Consider the following 20,754-nt stretch of genomic DNA (forward strand, 5'->3'; position numbering starts at 1 on the left):
GGGCGGGGGGGGGGGGGGGGTGGGGGGGGGGGGGGGGGGGGGGGGGGCGCTCCGGGACTCGTTTCCTATTTGTCCGATTCTATAGGCAGCTAGCTTGCCACGGCATGAACAAAATGCTGAACTGGAGAGGCCCCACATCTTGAGTCACCCCAGTGGGGCTTTTTGCTCCTCTTGGCTTACTAGAAGCACTCCAGGGTGGGACGTACTGAAATCCAAAGGACCTTTTCTGTCTAAACATGCCGAGAATTGCAGTCTTACCTGTGTTACCCGAGCACTGCCCTACCGTCTCAGGGCGCATGATGCAGGAGCCTTCCCATAGCTAAGGAAGTCTGGGCGTGGCTGCTGCCTGGGTGGAAGGCCCTTTGGGAGCACACGGGGCCACCTCAAGTCCCACGATGGCAGCGGGGGAAAGAGGAGGGTACTGGAGTGCCACAGAATGGACTGTTCATTGCCTCAGCTTTCTGGGTGGGAAAACAAGCTGCATCTGTGCACAATCCCCAGGCCTTCCTCTTGCCAATTTGCAAAACTGCTCTATCACCTGAGCAGAATGGAATGTACCTGCCACAAGGGGTAAGGGCCACGGAAGGGCAGCATGCTGGAAGCATCCATAGAGAGTCATGCTTTGAACGGCGAGGTTCAGGGTCAACAGAGAGGAACGGATGGGGTCACCGCTGCTGACTCCGAGTGATAAGCTAAGCCACTCCGATGTTTGGGACTGCAGACCAGGCGTACTTTTCTCTTCCTGCTCCTGCTCAGAGACACACCATGTGCCAAAACAAAACAAAAAATGGTAGGGAAGCTGCCTTCTTCGGCAGGGTTCTTTTTCTCCTGCCTATTCTCCAAGAGACACAAATCACTTGGAGACCTCCAACACTTTGCTCCAGATCTCCCTGGACGCACCTAAATGCTAAACAAATCTAGGTTTAGATATCTAGGTTTCATGCCCTTCTGCTATGGCCTCACTCCAAAAATCCTGGGAATTCTGTATAAGGAGTATACCAAGACTCCCACTTCCAAAACATTAGCCCCGCAGGAAGGTGGAAGGGTACTAATGAGTCTGCACAGCCCTATTATATCCACTTCCAGGAAGAGCTGTGGCTGAGTGGTACAGCACCCACGTGCATGTACAAGGTTCCAGATTCAAACCCAGGCATCTCCAGAGACGAGGCCAGACAAACTCCTGCCCGTCTGTGTCAACAACTCCCAGGTAGACGGTCCAGGATTGGCACCAGAATTCTGGGTGCCCTGGGGCAAGGTGCTACCGAAGGCCTCCCTGTCCGCTTCCCCTGCTCTCCCCACATTGTCCCAGCTCACCACTGCCGTCCCACAACGCAGTGATGGAGAGGAGCCTCCCCTTCCCCTGATCAAAATCCCACCCACTCGTACTGCTAGGCCAGCTGCCTCTCTCTCACACTCTCACTCACTCACTCACTCACTCACTCACTCACACACACACACACACACACACACGGAGCAAGACCATTTGCAGCTTTGGCAGGGCTGGGGAGGTTGGTCAGGAGCACGGCATGGGAGGCAGGGAGGAATCCCCTTCCTGCAGCGCCACCGCTTCAATCATATCGAGCCCCTCAGCCCAGCCACTGCAGGTGCTTGTGCGTTTTGGAAAAACAGCTGGAGGGCCAGTCAAACTCACACTCCACAGCTAGCTTGATCCTGATGGGAGCCCACCAGCAACAGAGGCCTCTGAAAGAAAGAAAGAAAGAAAGAAAGAAAGAAAGAAAGAAAGAAAGAAAAGGCCATGCGGGGCCATTTCATAGAATCCTAGAAGAGTAGAGTTGGAAGCAGCCGGGAGGCCACCAGGCCCAACCCCCTGCTGAGGCAGGACACGAAGTCACACCTTCCCATGAGGTGGCAGTCCAGATGCCTTCTGAAAGTCTCCAGCGAGGGAGAGCCCACAGCTTCCCCAGGTTATCGGTCCCATTGTCAGGCTGCTCTGGCAGGGAGGAAACGCTTCCTGGTGTCTGGTCTAAATCTGGTTTCTTTTAACTTAAGTCCATTTGCCGGTGTCCTGCACTCTGGAATGGACGAGAAGATACCTTGTCCTTCCCTTCTGTGACAGCCTTTCAGGTACTTGTGGAGTGCTGTCATATCCCCCCTCAGTCTTCTCTTCCTGAGGCTGAACGTGCCCGGCTCTTTCCATCTCTCCTCATAGGCTTTGCTTCCAGTCCCTGGATCATCTTTGTTGCCCTCCTCTGCACCCATTCCAGCTTGTCTGCATCTTTCTTAAACTGGGGTGCCCAGAACCGGACACAGGACTCCAGGTGAGGCCTGGCTAGTGCTGAGTTTAGTGGAGCTAGTACTTCACGTATTTTGGAAGTGATACTTCTGTGGATACAGCCCAAAATAGTGTTTGCCCTTTTTGCAGCTGCATCATCCTGTTGGCTCATACTTAGCTTGTGATCTACAACAATCCTTCTCATTTACAGTATCGTTGAGCAAAGTGTTCTCCATCTGGTAGTGGTACATTTGGTTTCTTGTTCCTAAGTGGAGGACTTGGCATTTGTCCCTGTTGAGTCTCATCCTGTTGCCCGCTGCCCAGTGTTCAGACCTATCAAGATCATCCTGTATCTTATCCCTCACTCCCAGGGTATTTGCACTCCGGACAACAGCTCTCAGCATGCCTGACCCCCGACGGAGCTGCCTGCGGGCAATGGGAGCCGAAGTGCAATCATCTGGAGGGTGCCTGGCTGGGCCAAAGGGCCCTTGTTCCCCCCAAATGCCATTTCCAGCAACTTACAATCCCCTGCGTTGCGTATCGTGTTAGCCACGCATTCACATTTTGAGAGGCTTGTCCTGCGTGGGACCTAACAGCAAAGGGAAAGGATGGAAGATGCGAACGCAGTTTAGGCTAGGAACATCCCTAGAGATGATCGACAAAGTGCTGGGAAGCGGTCTGGGAAACACTGCAGATGCATCTAATGAAGGCGGCGGCAGCAGGCCCAACATCAGCCTCGGGAAAGATGGAGCTGCCGTGAGGTCTGTGACCGGGGAAGTCAGTGGGGAGAAATTCATCAGCCAGGCCTCCCCGGTGCACTCAAATCCTGAGAAACACTGACAAGACACAGGATCTTCAGCTAACGGATTCCGGTCCCAATCAGCCCACATCACCACAGGCTAAACAAACCACGCGGGTTTGCTTTCCCAGGAAAACAAACACTCAGGGAAAATCACCTGCCGAAGAGAGGTGGCATTAGCCCGGGAGATCTACCTTGCATGGCAGACCAAGAGGACTCTGGTGGAAGCACTGAAGGGGCTGTTCTCCCCCTACTGAATGCCCTTAATGCAGCCCCCCGCCCCCAGAGGGCCGACCCACCTGTGGGTAATGCAGGCTCCAGCCGTCCCCATCCGGAGTGCACCAGGGGCTAGGAAGGCGATCTGGAGCATATTCTGGACCCACGGAGCATTGGGCAGATATTGTGCGAGCCCAGTGCCTACGCAGCTGACTCTGTGGAGCTCAGCCTCTCAAAAAGGGGGTGCTGGGAGCCTGAAACCCCAGTGGGAGGATGTGATCCTGGGCCAAGCACCCAGCACCCTGAGAGGCATCTCCCTCATGACTCCTTCTTGGGACACAACGTGGCCCTGACCTGTTGGCTCTGGCCTCTTGGCAAAGCAGCAGAGCAGCAGAAGCAGAGGCTGGGAGAGAGGGCTGAGTGGCCAGGGGACTGGCGAAGGCAAGGCAGGGGCTGGGCAGGGGAGCAGGGGCACCGGAGAGGAAGGGCGTCGTACCTTGTCTGCGGCCTGGGCTGCCCAGGGACTTGGAGGCCTTGGGGAAGAAACTCCGGGAGCTAAAGGCCCAAGTGGCCTTCTTGTCGATCTTACCGGTCCGGGGATTTGGGCCAGGCAGGGACAGGAGGGCCTCCGAGGTGAACGACTGGCTTGGGGTGTGGTGCCAGAAGGAACGCTTCGGGTTCCTCGACCACAGCACCCGGTTTCTTGCCAATGGACTTCTGGCAAGGGACGGGTTACACCTCACAAGGATGGGGAAAAGGTCCTTTGGAGATGCTCTAGCGAGTTTCGTCTGGAAGACTTTAAACTGAGCTCGGGGGGGGGGGGGTTCTGGCCCCCCAGAAACATGTCTGCACTGGATAAGTGTGGGGAGAGGATCAGGGCTCTGGGAGCAGGGTTTTAGAGGTACTGCAGGGACTGACAGGACTCCTACAGAGAGGAGCCAGGTATCAGGGAGGATGGGAGGGAGGAGGAGGCTGGGAACTCCAAGGAAAGGAAGCGGTGGGAAGGAGCTGAGGTGCATGCACACCAATGCTAGGAGCATGGGTCATAAGCAGGAAGAGCTTGAAGCTCTCCTGGGAATAGGAGGGTATGATCTGGTGGGAATCACAGAAACTTGGTGGGATGAAAGGCAAGTCTGGAATGTGAACATAGAAGGGTATCACCTTTTTAGAAAGGACAGGAAGGGAAAGAGGGGTGGGGGTGTGGCTTTATACGTCAGGGAAGGGACAGGATGCAGTGAGATAGGATGCAGCACAGATGGGGATTCGGTAGAGGCAATCTGGGTGAAACTCAGGGGTTTTGACAGGGAAAAAGACCTGACAGTGGGGGCAGCTTGGGAGTGCTCCTCGACCCAGAGCTGTCTTGGAAGCTCAACTGACAGCGGTGGCGAGGAGCGCTTTCCTTCAGCTTCGGCTAATCCATCAGCTGCATCCCTACCTGGAGGAAAATTGCCTAGCAACAGTAACACACATATTGGTTACTTCCCAGTTGGATTTCTGTAACATGCTTTATGTGGGGCTGCCCTTGAAGACAGTCCAGATCCCTCAGATGGTGCAAAACAGAGCTGCCAGGATGCTGTCGGGGACTGGGTGTTATTCTCATATAACCCCAGTCCTCTATCAGCTCCACTAGCTTCTCATCGAAGTCCAGGCTCAATTCAAGGTGCTGGTTATTACCTATAAAGCCCTAAACGGCTTGGGACCAGGATACCTAAAGGAACGCCTTCTTCCATATTTGCCCTCCCACCCCCGAGTTAGGCAGCAGAGGCCCTCCCCCGGGAACCTTCCTCTCAAAATGTGGAGGCAAAATACCTGGAGGAGCAGGTATTTTGCCTCTCAAATTGTGAATGCGTGGCTAACACGATACACAAGCCTTGATGATACCTCTAGTAAGAAAGGTGGGGAGGTGGAGGAGAGTGCTGCCATGGATGCGAAAGGAGGTGGTTAGACGCAAGAGGAACCTCTGTAGGAAATGGGCACTGGGGCAAATAGACAAAAGGGTATACCGGGAGGAGGAGGCCCGTTGCAGAAGGATTCTTTGTAAGGCTAAGGCTGATTATGAGCTGAGACTTGCCAAGAATACCAAGAGCAACAAAAAGGGCTTCTTTCAGCATGTAAATAGGAAGAGGAAGGGGAGACAAGTGGTGGGACCACTAAATAAGGAGGAAGGAGATCCAGTGACTGATATGAGGGAACAGGCACAGATGCTAAATGACTATTTTGCCTCTGTGTTCTCCCCAAAGCAGGACTGGGGGGAGGGATCCGCATAGATTAGATGAGGCCGGGGACTTAGGGGCACAGATTAGAGTCACCCCCCTTGAGATTGAGGGGTTCCTTAGGGCATTGGACATTACAAAGGCGCCAGGCCCTGATGGGTTACACCTGAGAGTACTTAGAGAATTGGCAGGGATTCTCTCACGCCCGCTGGCCTCCATTTTTGAGGCCTCGTGGAGAACAGGTGAAGTTCCAGAGGACTGAAGGGTGGCATGAGTGGTCCCAATTTTCAAAAAGGGTAGTAGAAGGGACATGGGGAATTACAGACCAGATAGCCTTTCATCCATTGTATGAAAAACAATGGAAAGGCTCATAATAGAGAGAATTCTAGTGATGCTAGATAGGGAAGGGAGGCTGACAGCCACACAATACGACTTCCGCAAAAACAGGTCCTGCCAGACTTTGTGGAATTCTACGACAAGGTTTCGAGATGGCTAGATGGAGGGGATGCAGTTGATGTGGTTTACCTGGATTTCAGCAAGGCCTTTGGCAAAGTGCCCCATGATATCCTGGTGGAGAAACTGAGGAGTTTTGGGATACACCAAAGCACTGTCCAGTGGATTAGGGCATGGCTGACTGACCGAAAGCAGAGGGTAACCATTAGTGGGGAACCATCGGGATGGCAGCCAGTGACAAGCGGGGTCCCCCAGGGCTCTGTCCTGGGGCCAATTCTGTTTAATCTTTTCATAAATGACATGGAAGAAGTGGTGAACAGTCTGCTGATCAAATTCGCAGAAGATACTAAAACTGGAGCAGTGGCCACAACTGAGGAGCAGGTACTCCAGATCCAAAAGGATCTGGACAGACTATGGAAGTGGGCAGGAGACAACAGGATGGCGTTCAATGTGGATAAGTGCAAGGTCTTGCACTTGGGGCATAGGGATGGGTGTCGTAAGTACAGGTTAGGGGACAAGTTGCTGGAGAGCAGCACTTGTGAAAGGGACCTTGGGGTGCAGGTTGACTGCAGGCTGAACATGAGTCAGCCGTGTGATGCGGTGGCCAAGAGGGCGAACGCCACCCTTGGTTGCATAGCCAAAGTGTGGCTCTAGATCGAGAGAGGTATTACTACCACTCTGTATGACTTTAGTGTGCCCGCAACTGGAGTATTGTGCTCAGTTCTGGGCCCCTCATTATGGGAAGGATATAGCCAGGTTGGAGTCAGTGCAGCGTAGGGCCACAAGGTTGGTGGCCGGTTTAACGGGATGGGGTATGAGGCGAGACTGAGGGAACTGGGTCTTTTCAGCCTGGAGAAGAGGAGACTCAGAGGGGATCTGTTGGCGACATGCAGGTATGTGAGGGGATGTCACATGGGGGTGGGTAGAGACCTGTCCTCCCCTGCAGAGGAAGGCAGGACTTGCTCCAATGGAGCAAAGCTCAGGAAACCCAGGTTCCCTTTGGATGCCAGGAAGCACTTCCTGACAGTCGGGACCCCGAGGGTGTGGAATGGGCTTCCACGGGAGGTCGTTGAGGCCCCATCGGTGCGGGTGTTCAAGGATAGGCTGGACATGCACATGGTGGGCATGTTGTGAGCGGAGCTGGCTGGAGCCAGGGGTCAGACTAGATGGCCCGGGAGATCCCTTCTGACTCGCTCTGTTTCTATGTTTCTACTAAATCCAAGAAAGGCATTCTGCACATGCTCAGGTGCACGAGTTCCTCTTTTCTTACTGGTTCATGTAATGCAGGACTGGTCCCCCTTGCTGAGAAGCCTGCATAAACAGTTCTGAGTACAGAAAATTGTATTTTAACTTTTCCCCTTAAGATACTGTCGTCCACTTTTTGCTCAAAGTACCTGAGACCTTGCAGTTGCTCCAGGAGCTTCTGCAGCGCCCCAGGCGTGTGGGAAACCTACCAGATCCGCAGGGGCCTTCACATTTCCAAGAGCTCTTTTACCAGAAATCCTTTCCAAGAAGAGTTCAGAGTTCCTAAATGACCCATTAATTCCCACATTAACCAACCCATTAATAGAGTTAAAGTGCCCTTCAGAGAACCGTAAATCTGGCACTTAAAGCTCTTGCTTGCCTGAATGCAGCTCTGTCTATGAGGCAGTCTCCTAACAGTCAGATGTAAAAGATTACAGTGAGGATCTATTGCAATAATGCCACCATGGAGAATTCTGTGTAGATAAGTTTCTGGCTTATTAATTAATTTCCCAAATAAAGACAGCTGGAATTTGCAAACAACATTCTTTTCCTAGTAAATAAAAAGGAAAAAGCAGAATTCCAGAACCAATCATTTCCAGAGTAAGTTGTACAACTGTACACTTGAGGGAGCGAGGAAAATAATGAGGATTCTATTCATATTTATTTTATTTAAAGTTTTTCTATGCTGTCCCATTACTAAATTGTCTATGGATGGCTTACAAAGGACATTGCAAAACTCTTGCTACATCTCTATCACACAGCAACTCAAAATTATGTAACACCTCTTAGGTAGTTACCTCTTCTGAACTCCCTGCCTCCCAGTTCAAGGTGGTCAGCTGCTGGACCCTTCCCATCCTCTTGCCCATGTTATGTAAACTAAGGCTTGTAATTTGTGACAGCGAATAAACAACCCTTCCCATCCGATGCAGAACATCAGGGTGCGCGCAGCCAGGCACATTGTCCTTGTTCTGACCCAACCCAGAGGCAGGCGCTCGTGCTTCTGAGGGGGCACTTCCATGCGCACCCACCTTCCCCTTCTTTGGTTCCACTGCTGCCTCTGGTCAAACACGTTTTCCCAACAACACAAAGAAACTGCTCCACGAGTGGGATGCATATCGCCCTACAAGCACCAGTCCCTCTTCACTCCCCCTTCAGCTCTGAAAGTACAACTGAGATGCATAATGAGAGGCAGCCCAGTTTGGGTTCCCCGTCCCCGTCCGTGACTGCCTCCCCTCCCTCCCAGCAACTGGACTGCCTGCACAGTCCTGCTGGATGGAAGAGGCAGAGGGCTGGCACTGGGTGCGTTTTGGGAGTCTGTCATCCCTCAACACTCCACAGAGTAAACCTGAGGCCTAGCAACATGATTACACAGTGTCCTTCTTTGGTTTCTAACGTTCTGACCCTTCCACTCTTGCAATAAACCCACAGTGCTTCATGCCTCCGCACCCACCCTTTTGCTGGGAATGTGCGGTTTCTTTGGTCTAGAAACCCAAGGAACTGGTGTCCCCAGAAACAAAAGCAGGCCCAGCCCAGTCCATCCTGATGCTAATCTTGTTCCTACCTCCTTTTAATTTCCACTTATTTTGTGTTGCACTAAAAATACCACTGCAAAGGAAATTTCTGCTCTGGGGTGGATACCTTCCTTCTCCGGTGGGGCTTCCTGCCAACACCCCAGCTCAAAAACAACAGGCGGCTAAAGTTCTGAGCAAGACTCCACATGAGTGTGTGGGGGGGGGCGGGAGGAAGGGGAGAAGGCTATTCTGGAGTCATGCACCAGGGTGGACACCGTGATCCTGTCCCCCCATCCCTCCTGAGGTGGCAACATGCACTGGTGAGCCGCATCCAGCTGCTGGAGGAGCGCTGATCTCGTTTTATTCACAAAACCAGGTGCTTCGGAGCTTTTGCCGCTGCCAGTGCACCACTTAAGACAGGGGAGTGGGTACAAAAGGGTTTTCCTAAAGGCAGCATCCTTGTTTTTTAAACAGGTGTCTGGCTTCCAATCATGAAGATAATCTCAAAAGTATACAGGCAATTCTGAATAAATTCTGAAATGCTTTTGGGGGGAGGGGGGTGAACAAAATGCAGAACATCCTGCTGCCCCCTCACCAAATATTCATCAACAGCAGAATCATGAGAAATAGGGGAGAATCAACCAGGCCAAGATGCTTGCACATGATACAGGCTGCAGAACACGTGTGTGTGTGTGTGTGTGTGTGTGTGTGTGTGTGTGTGTGTGTGTTGCTTTGTTTTAATTTTTAATGATAGGATACATGTGGCTGTGACTACGGCTGCATTTGGTTGTCAAACATTAGCTCAAAGATGTGCGCACCCCCCTTCTCCCACCCACCCACAGTTCCAGTAAAGCTCTTTTTCCTCCAGTTCATTTGCAATGCAAATAGCTGCTGCCTCTTCCATTCCCCTTCTTTGAGAAAAGGGCTAATTAGCACCCAGAACCGAAAATCCCATCTGCCTGCTTCTCCTTCTATGTCAAATATGTTATTTTCAACCAGCTGTAATTTAAACTTCCTAAACATGACCTGAGGGTGACCTTCTCCGGTCCGTGCTCTGTTTTGTGTTTTGACATGGCGCAAAGCTGCAGCAAGCCAAACAAGAACAGAAACAAATTTTTACAGGAGTCAATGCAACATGTTGACATTCCCATGGGCTCAGCTACAAGCTGGCCTGATTTTATTAGGTTTACTGTCTAGGAGATTGTTACAAAAGGTGTGCATGAAATAATTACAATTGTCAAGTTTAAGGTGAGTTTCCTGCATGACCCTTTGGACAAGGTAACCCCCTGAAGATGCCTAAGGCTGCCATCATTTGCCCCATTTCAGGGAATGGGGCTTACATCAAATGTGTAGGGTTGCATTATAAATGTAAATGCCTCATAAAGAGCATGCAAGCCAAAAGGTGGGTCCACTCCACATCTGGAAAGTCAGCAGCTTGCATCGAAATATCTTTCAGCCGGGTTTCCCAGCCTGGTCATCTGGAGGCGATTTTTCTTTTTCACGGGCAACCAGACAAATGGCCATTGAGTCTGGTTTAAATATGTTCATGCGGAACTAATGCGTGCCGGTTGCGCCCTGGTGCTCTCCGCTGAGCCTTCTCTGCTAAGTGCTGCCTTGGCAACGGACCCTTTAGTGCTTCATAAAAAGCAGAGGCAGCCACTCCAAAACACCACCAAAGGAGCTGGGCAGGCCTCGGCACCAAACTGTAAATGGCAGGAACCAGATGCCTTGTTCCGGGCACCAGGAACAAGCGAGTCACCCATTCCAGGGCCATTGCTCAATCATGCCACCCGCCCCCCCCAGCACTGCCCCATAAGATTAGCCCCAGAGGGAGGAGGTGGCAACATTCCTCCCCCACCCCTCGAGGCTCAAGCCATCTTAGAACAGAGACCTGGATCAGGGGACGGCAGGGGCAGGGAGGAGAAGAGCCAGCCACACCGTCTCCCTACTCCTGTTCCAAATTGCTGCCTGCTTTTCAGAGTGAAAAAGGATCAGCCACCCTGCCTTAAATGGAGCCAGGCCTTGGGCACGCCACTGCCCTCCAGGGCCTTGGGCAGGGCCCTCGCTACGCCAGGGACCCTCAGGCAACCAACCATGGGCTTCTTACAGTTTGCCTCTCCTGGTTTCTGCTGCTGAATCCTTTTCCTGAGTCAGTTACAAAACATGAAAGGCTGTCTTCTCAAAGGTCTGCCCTTCCCTGAGGCAGGGGCTATGTGTCTTTGTTGATGCACTTTCTGCACCAGAAACCTGGCATCTTGAAGGTTTCCTTTTCCTCTCCCACCCCTCTTTTTGTTTTGATCAAGCACATTTCTACCCCTCTTGCTGTAAAAATAAACTCATGAGCCAAGGAGTGATGCCCGACGTGAAAGAGTCCAAGCCTGGCTGCCTTGCCCTGCAAAGCTGGCTGTCCCAGAAACACGTTTATGCCGGACGAAGCACCTGGAATGCTTCAACACAGAGCCCTTTACTGGTCTGGCATCAAGGAGCACCTTCCCACTTGCAGAGCAAGTGGTGGAATTAACTGAGCTAAGTTCAGCTGCGAGCATCTGTAGGCAAGGCCCAACCACGCATCCGGACTCCATGTGCCAGGGAGGAACAAAGGCCTCCCACCACCACTAGATTCGATCTCTCCCCCTTCCCCACTGCAGAGCAGAGTCCAGAACCAGGCAAATGCCTCCCGCCGCTTTCCGCAGTGCTGGATTCAACATGCCTCCGTGCACATGTCCCACGCCTGGCAGAAGCTCAGCAACCCAGCTGGCTCTCCAGCTCTGCACAAAGCACCCAGCCTCCCGCACAAGCCATCGCAATGCAGGCATTCGCAGTGGTGATAAATCTGCCAGGACTGATCCAAGGCACGGAGGAGCCACACCGAGACGCCCTGCAGTAGGCTGGGAAAGACCAGAGCAGCAAGGCTGTCCTTCAGGAGGCCCCCAGGACCGAGACACACTGCGTCCCCTCCACCTCCCGAGGCTCAGGGCCCCCCAGTCACGGACTCACCTTCTTTGCACTCTCCAAGCTCAAGCTGTGCTTGTGCCTCTTGAGGTTCCTGCCACTCAGCTCCATCTGAGGTTTCCAGATATCTCCATTATCGCTGCTGGGTGATTTGGCTGGCAACGCTTCCAAGTCTGCCACGATACCTGCGCTCACCATCTCTTTTGTGCAGGTCAGCTGAAGGCTTCGGAGGTAGTCGTCCGTCTCTTTGTCCACCACCAGCAAGCTGGTCTCAGCTTCGACAACTTTGATACGCTGCACAACCTGGGGGCGGGGGGGAGCAAAGGAGAGCACGATGAGGAGTCCTGAAAGAAGCGACACGCAGCCACGGGTCTTCCAAACGTGCAAAGGGGAGAGGGGCAGAGGGGAGGAAAGCCGACTGCGGACATGCGATGAGGGCGCGGATATGGGGCACTTCCAGTCAGCAAGAGAAATACTGATGCGTAGCGAGTATATACCTGTACGGATTAAGCACCTATGGGCCAGCTGATTAGCCAGCAAAGGCCAAGGAGCTGCGGGTTGTACATCTACTCATTATCTGAGGAGTTCCTTTCAAATAGTAAGGCGATGGCTTTTGTTTCTCAAAGGACCGTACAACTTGCAGTGCACAGCTGCACCACAGTCCATCTTGGCTATTGGTCATGATGGCTCAGCCAGGCCTTGCTTTTGAGAGACAGGTCAGCCCTGCACACCAGGTGTTTGTGTGTGGGGGCACAAACAGCAGCCAGAGCTCCTGCCTCCAGCGGTACCTGCCTGCCAGCTTCGCCGAAGGAAGGCAGGCATGGTGAGCAGCTGCTGCAGGGTGGGATGTCCTGGCTGGGACCCAGCAGGGCCCCCCCAAAGGTGGAGCAAACCTCTAGGTTCAGAAGGAAGATAGCTCCGAGTGCCAGGTGTCTGGAGAAAATGGACTCCGAAGTCTCCTGAACACATTTGGCCTTGCCTGACCCATCAAGGCTCATGTCCTTATACCCCCTCACTAGCGCACGTGGAAGATGGCGCAGGAGCAGCTCTGGACGCCTTTTCAGCTGGCCGAGCAGAAAACACTTGGAACAACCGAGTCCTGACAGGGTTAAATTCTAGGGACAGGGTTCAAACAGTCCATCAGGGGCCGGGTAGGGCCTCCGGAGCTGAAGACCTGTTCCGCCTGTACCTCCCCATCTGCTGTGGTCATCGCTGCAGGCTCTCCTCCGATGTTCCCACCCTCCGGTTAGGCTGGAGGGCAGGGCCGTTTCAATGGTGGCACCCAGTTTTCTCTTCTGTGATCTGATTCCTTTTGTATTTTGTACCCACCGCATTTCAAAATGAACTTAAGGATGCCTGTAGGAGCTTCAGCCAGAACTGAGTCAAATGGTACAATCGCGACACTTACAGAAATGCATGGAAGCTGCCCAAGATTGTGTGTGAACGTGCGCGCGCGAGTGGGCTGCTGTCAGAGCAAATGACACTGGCGTGCAGGAGGGAGTTCCCTGCAGTTCTGTGAAGAGGATGCCCCCCCCCACCAAGGTACCAAATGATCAATGGCCCAGAACAGACCATGGCTTTTTTCACTCCTCTCCCTGAAGGCCTGGCCATGCGACCAGCCTCTGCAGAAGAGAGGTAGGCCCAGTGGGAAATGCACAGACTGCAGCCACGGTGAACATGCTCCCTGGCAATGCTGCACGGCATGCCGAGCCCCCAGGTAAATCCCAAAGGCTGCAGCAGAGGAAGAGGTGGCGCAGCAGGCGCCAGGCATCTCCCCCCTCCCTTGACTACCTCATGTCCGCCACCAGGCCACCTGACTGCCGCAGAGGGAGCGGTGGGGTGGCCAGGCCCTCTCTTCAGCTCTCCCTGTCTGATCCCGTTTCTCGCTTGTGTCATGCCTTTTCCACTGCAATACTGAAGGGAAGGACTGTCTTGTCTGCTGCAGAAATTATATAAGCTGCTCTCAAAGCCTTTTTGGCTTCCAGAGTAGTGGAGTTTTTAAAAAGCTTAAAAACCAACAATAAATGAATTCCTGGATCAGTCCTTTACTGTTCCTGACCAGCAAGATCTTGCTCCTTTGAATTCAGAGGTGGTTCTCCTGACCATCATACATAAAATCTGCAGAAATGTTTGCATTTGCGCAATCCTTTTAAAACTCCACTTTCTCTTCCAATTACCAAGTCAACATGTGGCGGCAGTGAGTTGCCCGGATTTTATTAATGCTGTCAGTATTAAATACAACTCTATCAGCCGCACAGTGCTTGGAAGTAAAAAGTCAGGTGCATCCCAGCTTCTGGGACCTCACAACAAAAATGAACACAGTGTGCATGTTATGGGGAGAGACATCAAACCAAGAAAAGGAAGACAGGAAAACAACAGATGGACATGAGCCAATGCCATTTTGGTCACAGGTAAAGGGCTGACCCAAAGGCTTCATGGGAAAGTGGATTTTGTGGAAGGATTTGAGCAATAAGAGAAACGGTACCATGCAGGTGTTCTTGTGCGAGGTTCAGGTAGCAAAGGGGAACAAGCAGAATGTTTTAGCGTGGAGGAAACTTTGGGACAGGTGACGCCACGAGGTAGCAGTGTGGGACAAGCAAAGATTGCAAGTGGGACATAATGGCAAATAAGGGGAGGCTGGAAGGATTCCACTGGGATCCGCGTAACCTCCTGCCAATTTGAGAGTGTGCCTCCACAATTTTAGCTATTGCTGTGTGGAATATCTCTCCCTATCCCATCTCTGTGTACCCTCCCCTAATGCTTAGTTCTACCTTCTCAGCCCAGACATTTTTCAAGGCATAAAAAGTCTCAGCTGTTTGAGCAAAGTTGCTATTATCACCTACACATCACAGCCGTATTCATATTAACCTGAGAATGTTTTACAGAACAGCTCTTGCATGTCAGTAAATAAAGGCAGCTTTGTGCTGCCAGCTACCCCATCTCTTCCTTCTCCAGCAGCCTTTCATAACTTGGTACTCTCCACATGTGTAGCTAGAGAGAGTGGACAGCATTGGGGGAGTATGTCCTGGGTGCTTTCACAAAATGGCTGCCAGGCAGGCTTGCCCATTCGTACAACTGCTGCTGGGGTGGCCACACCCAGTCAGAGAACATCTGTTTCCCTTGCGGCACATTGACAAAAAAAATAACTTATTCAAGAGCTTCAGTACAAGGCACAGGAGGCCCTGGAGCTCCAAACTCAACGCCAGTCCTTTGCCCCCAAGCACTGATGGCACCGGGCAGCAGTACTTCTCTTTGCAGCATGCCCACCTCCCCATTTTAAGAACATTTTAAATTTAAAAATCTTAAGAAATAACATTTAAAAATGAGAGAAGCAAGGAGAAAGCTCAGATCCGCTCCAACTATTGGCAGCCCAGAGATGGCCACGCTCTCAGCCAAGAGCTCGCTGCTTGGGCGTGTGCCGCGAGGAAGAGCTCGGCCCGTCCCAGGTCTGCAGTTCCCCACACTGGACATCTAGACGTGGCTTTGGGCTCTCATCTGCGCAGAGGTTCATGTGTCTGAAATAAGGGCCACCAGACCACCTGCTGTTCCTCATGAAAGAAATCAGAGAGGCTTCACTCCTGAATAAGCAAGGTGGGAATTGAAAGGCTGAAAGCGCTCTGCAGGCAAAATACTGCATTCGTCAAATGAAGCCCTTGTGTCGCTGGCCAGGAGAAGGCCTCTGGGTCATGAACGCCCCCCCCCCCAGGCTCCCCGAGACCGCCTGTGACGGGGGGATTCCAGGCGAGGCGAAGAGACAATTCCAGCCAGGACATTGCAGCGGCCTGCTGTAACCCTGCCATGCAGCTGGCTGGGCGAGCTAGGCCGCCCACTCCTCCTCGGCCTGGCCTACAGAGTAATTGTGAGGACGCCACCAGGAGCGCCAGGGTGGGAGGGCAGAGGGCGGGGCCGTCTGAACAGCACGAGGGGCCCGGGCAAGGCAGTGCACTGCGGCCTCTACGACAACGACAACTACTGTTCATTTTGGAAGTTTTCCCATTTTCCAAGGGTTAACACGCACAGATCAGTATGGGGCCCACGGGCAAGCGCCCATCCGGCCCACGCGTTCAGACGGCCCTGGGAGGGGGCCTCACAAGCCATTCTGAGGCACCCGAGGAAAGGCTCACGCCTCGCTTCTCCCCCATTCCTCCATTAGTTGTATGTCCAATGTGGGAAATATCCTCAAGAAGTTTTCACCCTAAAGACCTCCAAATGATGGTCAAACGGCAACCACACAATAATACAGAAAAAAGAGAATCCCCCCCGCCCCGCAAATGTTTTGAACATAAAAAATATTAAGGAAGTAAGGGGGACCGAGAAAGCTGTTGTGGATGGCAGTACCCAGAGAAGTTCTTAAAAGTACAATCTCAGCAAGCGGCCGGGAAGGGCATTTCCCCCTAAATGTGGGAGCCCGTGCCGAGCACAGCCACAAAACGACCTACCATACCTCGGCAGCAAGAACCACCCCAGCTGCCGAGAGGCTTGGTCGTCAACATACAGAGCCCGAAACAGCTCTGGGCCAGTCTGCCTGAGGGATCCCCTGGCTCTGCTGTCCCTGGCCCTCCACAGAAACACTCGCTGCAGAGCGCGTCGTGCTGCCACACTGGGCCCTGGAACGTGCTCCCCACTGGCGAGCAAGCCTGAAACCAGCGCTGGGACTTGCAGGACTCTTTTCTGCCCAGACAGGCACAGGACAGAGGCCTCCAGAGAACTGGCCTCTTCGCACAAGGGCTCCCGGAGAGGTGGCCCAGCCAGTACAGTCACAGGTCTCTTTCTAAGCACTGGTTATTGCATTTTAATTTTATTTTCCATTATGCTAATCTCTTTGATACTATTACTGGAAATCAGAATACAAGTTTGCACAATAAATAAATCAACATGTGATTGGAAACGATGTTTTACCCATAATCTTATTTTAAGTATGAATATTCCCAATATGTTCAGTAGGGATTATTTTCAAGTAAGTGTGCAGAAGATCTGCAGGATTCCAGTGTGAACAAAAAACCATGAACAACTGAAAGAACCCATGGTTTGTTGTTGGGTTGTAAATTGTGGGTGTTCATGGTAATAAACCATGCTTGATTTCATACAACCCAACAACCCATACTTAAAATTGAGTGTTAATTGTTGTGTTATGTGAACCTGGTCTACATATTACATTATCCTGAATCAGCTCACATCCTGCTTCCAGGTTTTGTATATTGGCCACAATGGGATCAAAATGCTTGGCTAGAGTGATCCTGCACAGTGCCTTTAATATTTTCATGTTGACGTATAAGAATGAAGAGGCGTACGCACACGGGTGGGCACAAAGCCCCACCCTCTTCGAGGCAAAGTAACTCAAAGCCTAATTCCTGGTGCAGCTTCCAACCCACTTCTTTCTCCCCATTAGACTGCGTCTGTGCCCAGCCACACGGCAAACAGTTGCGCAGTGATGTGCCGCTACTCAAGGCGCTCTGCAAAACCACAGAAAGAGATGGACATAAAGAACGGCACCAGCGGGAGAACTGCCACCCCAAGGCAGGGGCCATGGAAAAGAGCTCAGCGAAGGGAGAGAATCTGGTCTTCTTCATGGCACAAGGGAGTAGCAACTGATCTGGCTGGCTGGCCTGCCCTCTGGATGCCAGGCATCCTGATAAAAGAAGCCAAGCTGACTCGCATGCACTGGGCAACACATTCCAGTGAGCCCCCCCCGCCCCCCCGCACATTCCCTCTCACACCCATGCAGGGAGAACCACCTATCTCCTTCCCACTCAGACCCCAGAGCCCCTCGTCCAGTCCTCTCTTCTGGCTCGCCACTGGCTCCTGCAGCTCAGCTCACCTCCTGATCCTTAGTCTTAGTCTATCCACTGCATGAAGAATGCTTCCTCTTGCACAGTGCTCTCCCTGCAGAGAGATGGAAAGTCCTTCGCCAGACCATGCCAGATCTGCTGTCCTCACTCTGCAGCCCTCAGTGCTGCCCTAGCTTTTCCTTGTGGAGTGCGGCTCCAAGCCATGGAAAAAGAACTTGCCAAAATAGAGCTTGCTCTCCATGGGTGAGAAAGCTGGAAGTGAGGAAAGCCCGCAGGAAGAGCACGGATGCATCTGAAACATTGAGCCAGAGGAGAGTTTTGCAAATACCTCAGATCAACAGAAGTCTGAATGAGCAGGTCCTGGATCAAATCAAGCCAGAACTATCCCTCGCAGCCAAAATGACAAAACTGAGCTGTCCTCCTCTGGGCGCCTCATGAGAAGGCAAAACCACCAGGAAAAGACAATCATGCTAGGGAAAGTCAGTGGAAGAAGCAGAGGAGATGGAGGGCCTCCATCAAGGAAGCCACAGCCCTTTGTTTACAAGAGCCGAGCAGGCTGCGAAGGACATTTCGGAGGGTTGCCAAACATCGAAACAGAAGCATAAAAACAGAAGGGGCCTCCCGGGCCATCTAGCCTGCCCCTCGGCTCCAGCCGGCTCCGCTCACGGCATGCCCACCATGTGCATGTCCAGCCATGTGCATGTCCAGCCTATTGGTGACTTGTCAGCATGTAACAGCAGCAGCAGCAACAAGAACAAATTAGTTTCAGGCAATGGAGCCTAAGGCTGTGTGGACTCTGCTGCAAACCAAAATATTACTCCAGCTTCCGCACTACAAAAAACTGAATTCTACCATGTGCGATTAATTATTGAAGTCACAGTATCACCCTGCTTCTGCACCACCAAGCATTGAACACACACTTTCCAGTTTGCCTTTGTAGTCATATGGACTAGAAATGTGCTTGAAAAAGAAAAATTGGGATTTCCATTATGCTTTCTTCTCCCACCTGCAATGGTACAAAAATGGAGCCTACACATGGCTCAGAACAGAATTACTTCCTCTTGACTCCTGAAGTGAATCTAAGTAATGGTGATAGTATAAACCCAACAGTGTCTCCCCGGTCTGTCAGCTGAGGGTCCTGAACCAATCCAGTCCTCCATAAGCTACTGCCAAATGTATTTATTATATTTATGTCTCTCACTGTGCAACTCAAGGTGGCTACATGCAGGCGGTCTCTCTTCCAGGCTCAGGCCAGCCCCAGACCCGCTTAGCTGCAACATGACGGTCCCCTTATGCGCCCCCAGACCATACTCTCACTTCTGCCAGCACCGCGCATCATGGTCCCCTTGTGTCACAGGGCTGACTGGCAACAGAGCAACAAGCTGCACCAAATGGGAGGTACCCAAATGGTAGCTGACCACTACGCCTCAGTAACTGCTGACTCCGACACTCACTTTTTGGAAGAGTATGATGTTTCTCCCTCTATTCACCCTCGCTACACCAGCCTGGAAATGCTGCCTGCAGATGATTGGGGGGGGGGGTGGCCCAACACATCTGGGGCACCAGGCAGGGAGGACTGCCTGGTAAACCATTCTGAATTCTGCACTCCATGCCTCCTTAGCTGCCTTTGCTTCCGAGCCCAACACTCTGAAAGGACCACAGCTCTCCTCCTAAGAAACAAAGCTCCATCTCCATTTGCCTAGAGGCTCGTCTCTCTCGCGATTCCAGGCAGCCATATCGGTCCGGTCCGAGGCTCAGGGGCATTCCTACTGGCCTGTCTCCTTCCCGCCTTTGGTCACTGGGAGACTGCGGCGTTCACAGGGCCACCAGTCTCTGCAGACACATACAAGGCCTTACACCAAGGTGATAAAAGATATGTTGACAGGGAGACACCACGGCACCCCGTCTGGCAAGGACAACCCATCCATCAAACGGGTGAAGGGTTTCAGCTGGCTGCAGGCCCTGAAACTGGCAGGGATGAGAAAGGGTACAGGGAAAGCAAGGGGTGGCACGAACTATGAAAGCATGGAGGGGGGGAAGCACAGCACTGGGCACCCAAGGAGTAAGGATGGCTCTAGGCTCCTTCCCCCCCCCCCTTGCATTTTCTGCATGCACCTGCGAAGTCTGCTGTGTGCAGTCTTAGGTGCATGCAAACTCCCTGCTGTGCGTACAGGTACACACCTCAGAGACCCGTCATGGGTGCCGCTCCCTGCCAAGTGGCCAAATCGAGTCTTCCCTGCATAACGTACGAAACAGCGCAGACATTCTAGCTTTGGCAGTGCAGTGCTGACTGCCCAGATGCCGGGTGCTAGAGGAGGGCCTGCCACCGGGGAAGAGGGAGGGCAGCTTCTGGGAAGTGCAACCACTGCACAGAAGGACTCCGGGGAGCAAATTAAATCCTGGGCCCTGAGATACCTGCAGGCAGGCATTCCTTTCTCCCAGGTGATGATAAAGCAGATGGCAAGCAGCGGGGCCGAACGCCTGATCTGCAAGCCGCAGAGCAGCCCGGAGGAGGCAGCGATTCTTCCTGTTTACATGGCCGGCGCTGGCCTCCTCCTCCCTGGGCGCATCGGCTCCCTCGCCCTCAAGAGCATTTCCATGCCCCGCAAAGTGCCTTTCGAGGCACAGCTGCCCGCGGCGCCCCAGCCTGCTGCACGCAGCAGCTGGACCGCTGCCTCCGGGTGCTCGGAGTCACCCCGCCGCGGAGGCAGGCATTCGCAGGTAGACTGCCTCGCGCACGGCAGTTCCACGTCGCGATCTTTCGATCTCGCTTTTACACTGCGCTCCCCCACACCACACACGGAGCAGCTTACAAAGCCGGGCTGGAGCGTCCTGCCGGATCCGACCAACGAGGGTCCAGGGGCCCGCTGTCCCCCTCTGGCCGTTTCGGACTCCAACTCCCATTCGCCCCCGCGGCTGAGGGTCAGGAAGGTGGGAGCTGCGGCCCCGCATTTCCGGAGGGCAGCACCTGGCTCCTCTCCTGCGCTCGCCGCCGACCCCGGGAAGCCCGAGGGGGCGGCAGCCTGCCCTGCCCCCGGAGCCGCGCGGCGACCCGGCCCCGGCCCCGCTCCCGCGAGAGGCCGCCCGGCCGACCTGATGGTGCGTCTCCTTCTCGACGTTGACGCCGTTGACTTCGACGACGCGGTCGCCGGCGCGCAGCCCTGCCTCCTCGGCCGGCGAGTCGGGCTCGACCTTGCGGATGAACTGCCCGCTCTTGCCCTTCTCGCCGTGCAGGTGGAAGCCGTAGCCGTCGGGGCCCTTCAGCATGTGGCAGAGGCGCGGCTGGCGGCGGCGGGGCGCCCCCGGGGCCGCCGCCGCCGCTGCCTCCTGCTCCTTGGCCATG

The 20,754-nt window shown here is 53.3% G+C and overlaps 1 protein-coding gene across 3 annotated transcripts in view; it reads right to left on the bottom strand.

Annotated features, from left to right (window-relative positions):
• The window catches only part of SLC9A3R2 (SLC9A3 regulator 2), a 75,464-nt gene extending 54,728 nt beyond the window's left edge, over positions 1-20,736 (bottom strand). For 2 of the 3 annotated variants that reach the window (XM_044452593.1, XM_044452592.1), the window contains exons 1-2: positions 20,505-20,736; positions 11,668-11,925 (exon numbers count right to left, since the gene is read on the bottom strand). In XM_044452593.1, the coding sequence (XP_044308528.1) occupies positions 11,668-11,925; positions 20,505-20,678 (432 nt within the window). In that variant the 5' untranslated portion in view covers positions 20,679-20,736. Of the gene's footprint in view, positions 1-11,667; positions 11,926-20,224; positions 20,386-20,504 lie in introns of those variants that run through there. The other variant, XM_044452594.1, reaches the window with a different exon arrangement.
• Between the last annotated feature and the right edge of the window lie 18 nt (positions 20,737-20,754).

Source organism: Varanus komodoensis, unplaced genomic scaffold (genome assembly GCF_004798865.1).
Source record: "Varanus komodoensis strain SLA01 unplaced genomic scaffold, ASM479886v1 scaffold73, whole genome shotgun sequence".
Classification (NCBI taxonomy): Eukaryota; Metazoa; Chordata; class Lepidosauria; order Squamata; family Varanidae; genus Varanus; species Varanus komodoensis.